Consider the following 1,373-nt stretch of genomic DNA (forward strand, 5'->3'; position numbering starts at 1 on the left):
TGTATGTACTTTTCCTGAATAAAAATTTATTATTATTATTTATTATTTATTATTTATTATTATAAAGTCATGATTACTCTCCAACAAATCTTGGTAGGAGTTGAGGCGCTGCGGCTGAGCATACTGGAGGCCACACCGGCGAGTGCTCGTGTACGGCACGCCGGGGAAGTGACCAGTGATGGCAAGTGTATATATTCAGCTGTTTTCTTCTTAATATGTTTCCACAATGCCTTAAGATGATGTTTGGGTTGGGTGCGCGAGTCTGGTATGGACAGATTCTGTCCAAGATAGCCGCCAAGATAGCCGCCAAGATGGCTGCCAAGATGGCTGCCAAGATGGCCGCCATAATGGCCGCCAAGATGGCCGCCAAGATGGCCGCCAAGATGGCCGCCATGATGGCTACCTGGCCCAGTGCCACAAGTAGCGGGAAATTGGCTGTATTTCGACAACTGCTTCTAACTAAAAATGTCCGAGACTGCCGAGTGTTGAGAACTCTGCTGTAGACCGTTGTAGTACACATTGTATGGTGGTTTACCTCTCATTATTTATATGATTGATGATAAGTTGCATTTTATATACACTTTTTTATGTTTCAGATTTTGTGATAGTTTTATGAGAGATTACACCAGCTGTCACGGTGACACCAGCTGTCACGGTGACACCAGCTGTCACGGTGTCACCAGCTGTCACGGTGACACCAGCTGTCACGGTGTCACCAGCTGTCACGGTGACACCAGCTGTCACGGTGACACCAGCTGTCACGGTGTCACCAGCTGTCACGGTGACACCAGCTGTCACGGTGACACCAGCTGTCACGGTGTCACCAGCTGTCACGGTGTCACCAGCTGTCACGGTGACACCAGCTGTCACGGTGTCACCAGCTGTCACGGTGACACCAGCTGTCACGGTGACACCAGCTGTCACGGTGACACCAGCTGTCACGGTGTCACCAGCTGTCACGGTGACACCAGCTGTCACGGTGTCACCAGCTGTCACGGTGACACCAGCTGTCACGGTGTCACCAGCTGTCATGGTGACACCAGCTGTCACGGTGTCACCAGCTGTCATGGTGACACCAGCTGTCATGGTGTCACCAGCTGTCACGGTGACACCAGCTGTCACCGTGACACCAGCTGTCACCGTGACACCAGCTGTCACCGTGACACCAGCTGTCACGGTGTCACCAGCTGTCACGGTGACACCAGCTGTCACGGTGACACCAGCTGTCACCGTGACACCAGCTGTCACCGTGACACCAGCTGTCACCGTGACACCAGCTGTCACCGTGACACCAGCTGTCACGGTGTCACCAGCTGTCACGGTGTCACCAGCTGTCACGGTGTCACCAGCTGTCACGGTGACTGTTCACCATG

At 52.7% G+C, this 1,373-nt stretch overlaps 1 protein-coding gene across 1 annotated transcript; it reads right to left on the reverse strand.

The window, feature by feature from the left end:
* Window positions 1–585: 585 nt before the first annotated feature.
* Window positions 586–1,068, reverse strand: LOC138350859 (spore coat protein SP65-like). The gene has a single exon (XM_069302302.1). The coding sequence runs from the start codon at window positions 1,066–1,068 to the stop codon at window positions 586–588; it is 483 nt and encodes a 160-aa protein (XP_069158403.1).
* Between the last annotated feature and the right edge of the window lie 305 nt (window positions 1,069–1,373).

This window comes from Procambarus clarkii, chromosome 47, assembly GCF_040958095.1.
Source record: "Procambarus clarkii isolate CNS0578487 chromosome 47, FALCON_Pclarkii_2.0, whole genome shotgun sequence".
Lineage (NCBI taxonomy): Eukaryota > Metazoa > Arthropoda > Malacostraca > Decapoda > Cambaridae > Procambarus > Procambarus clarkii.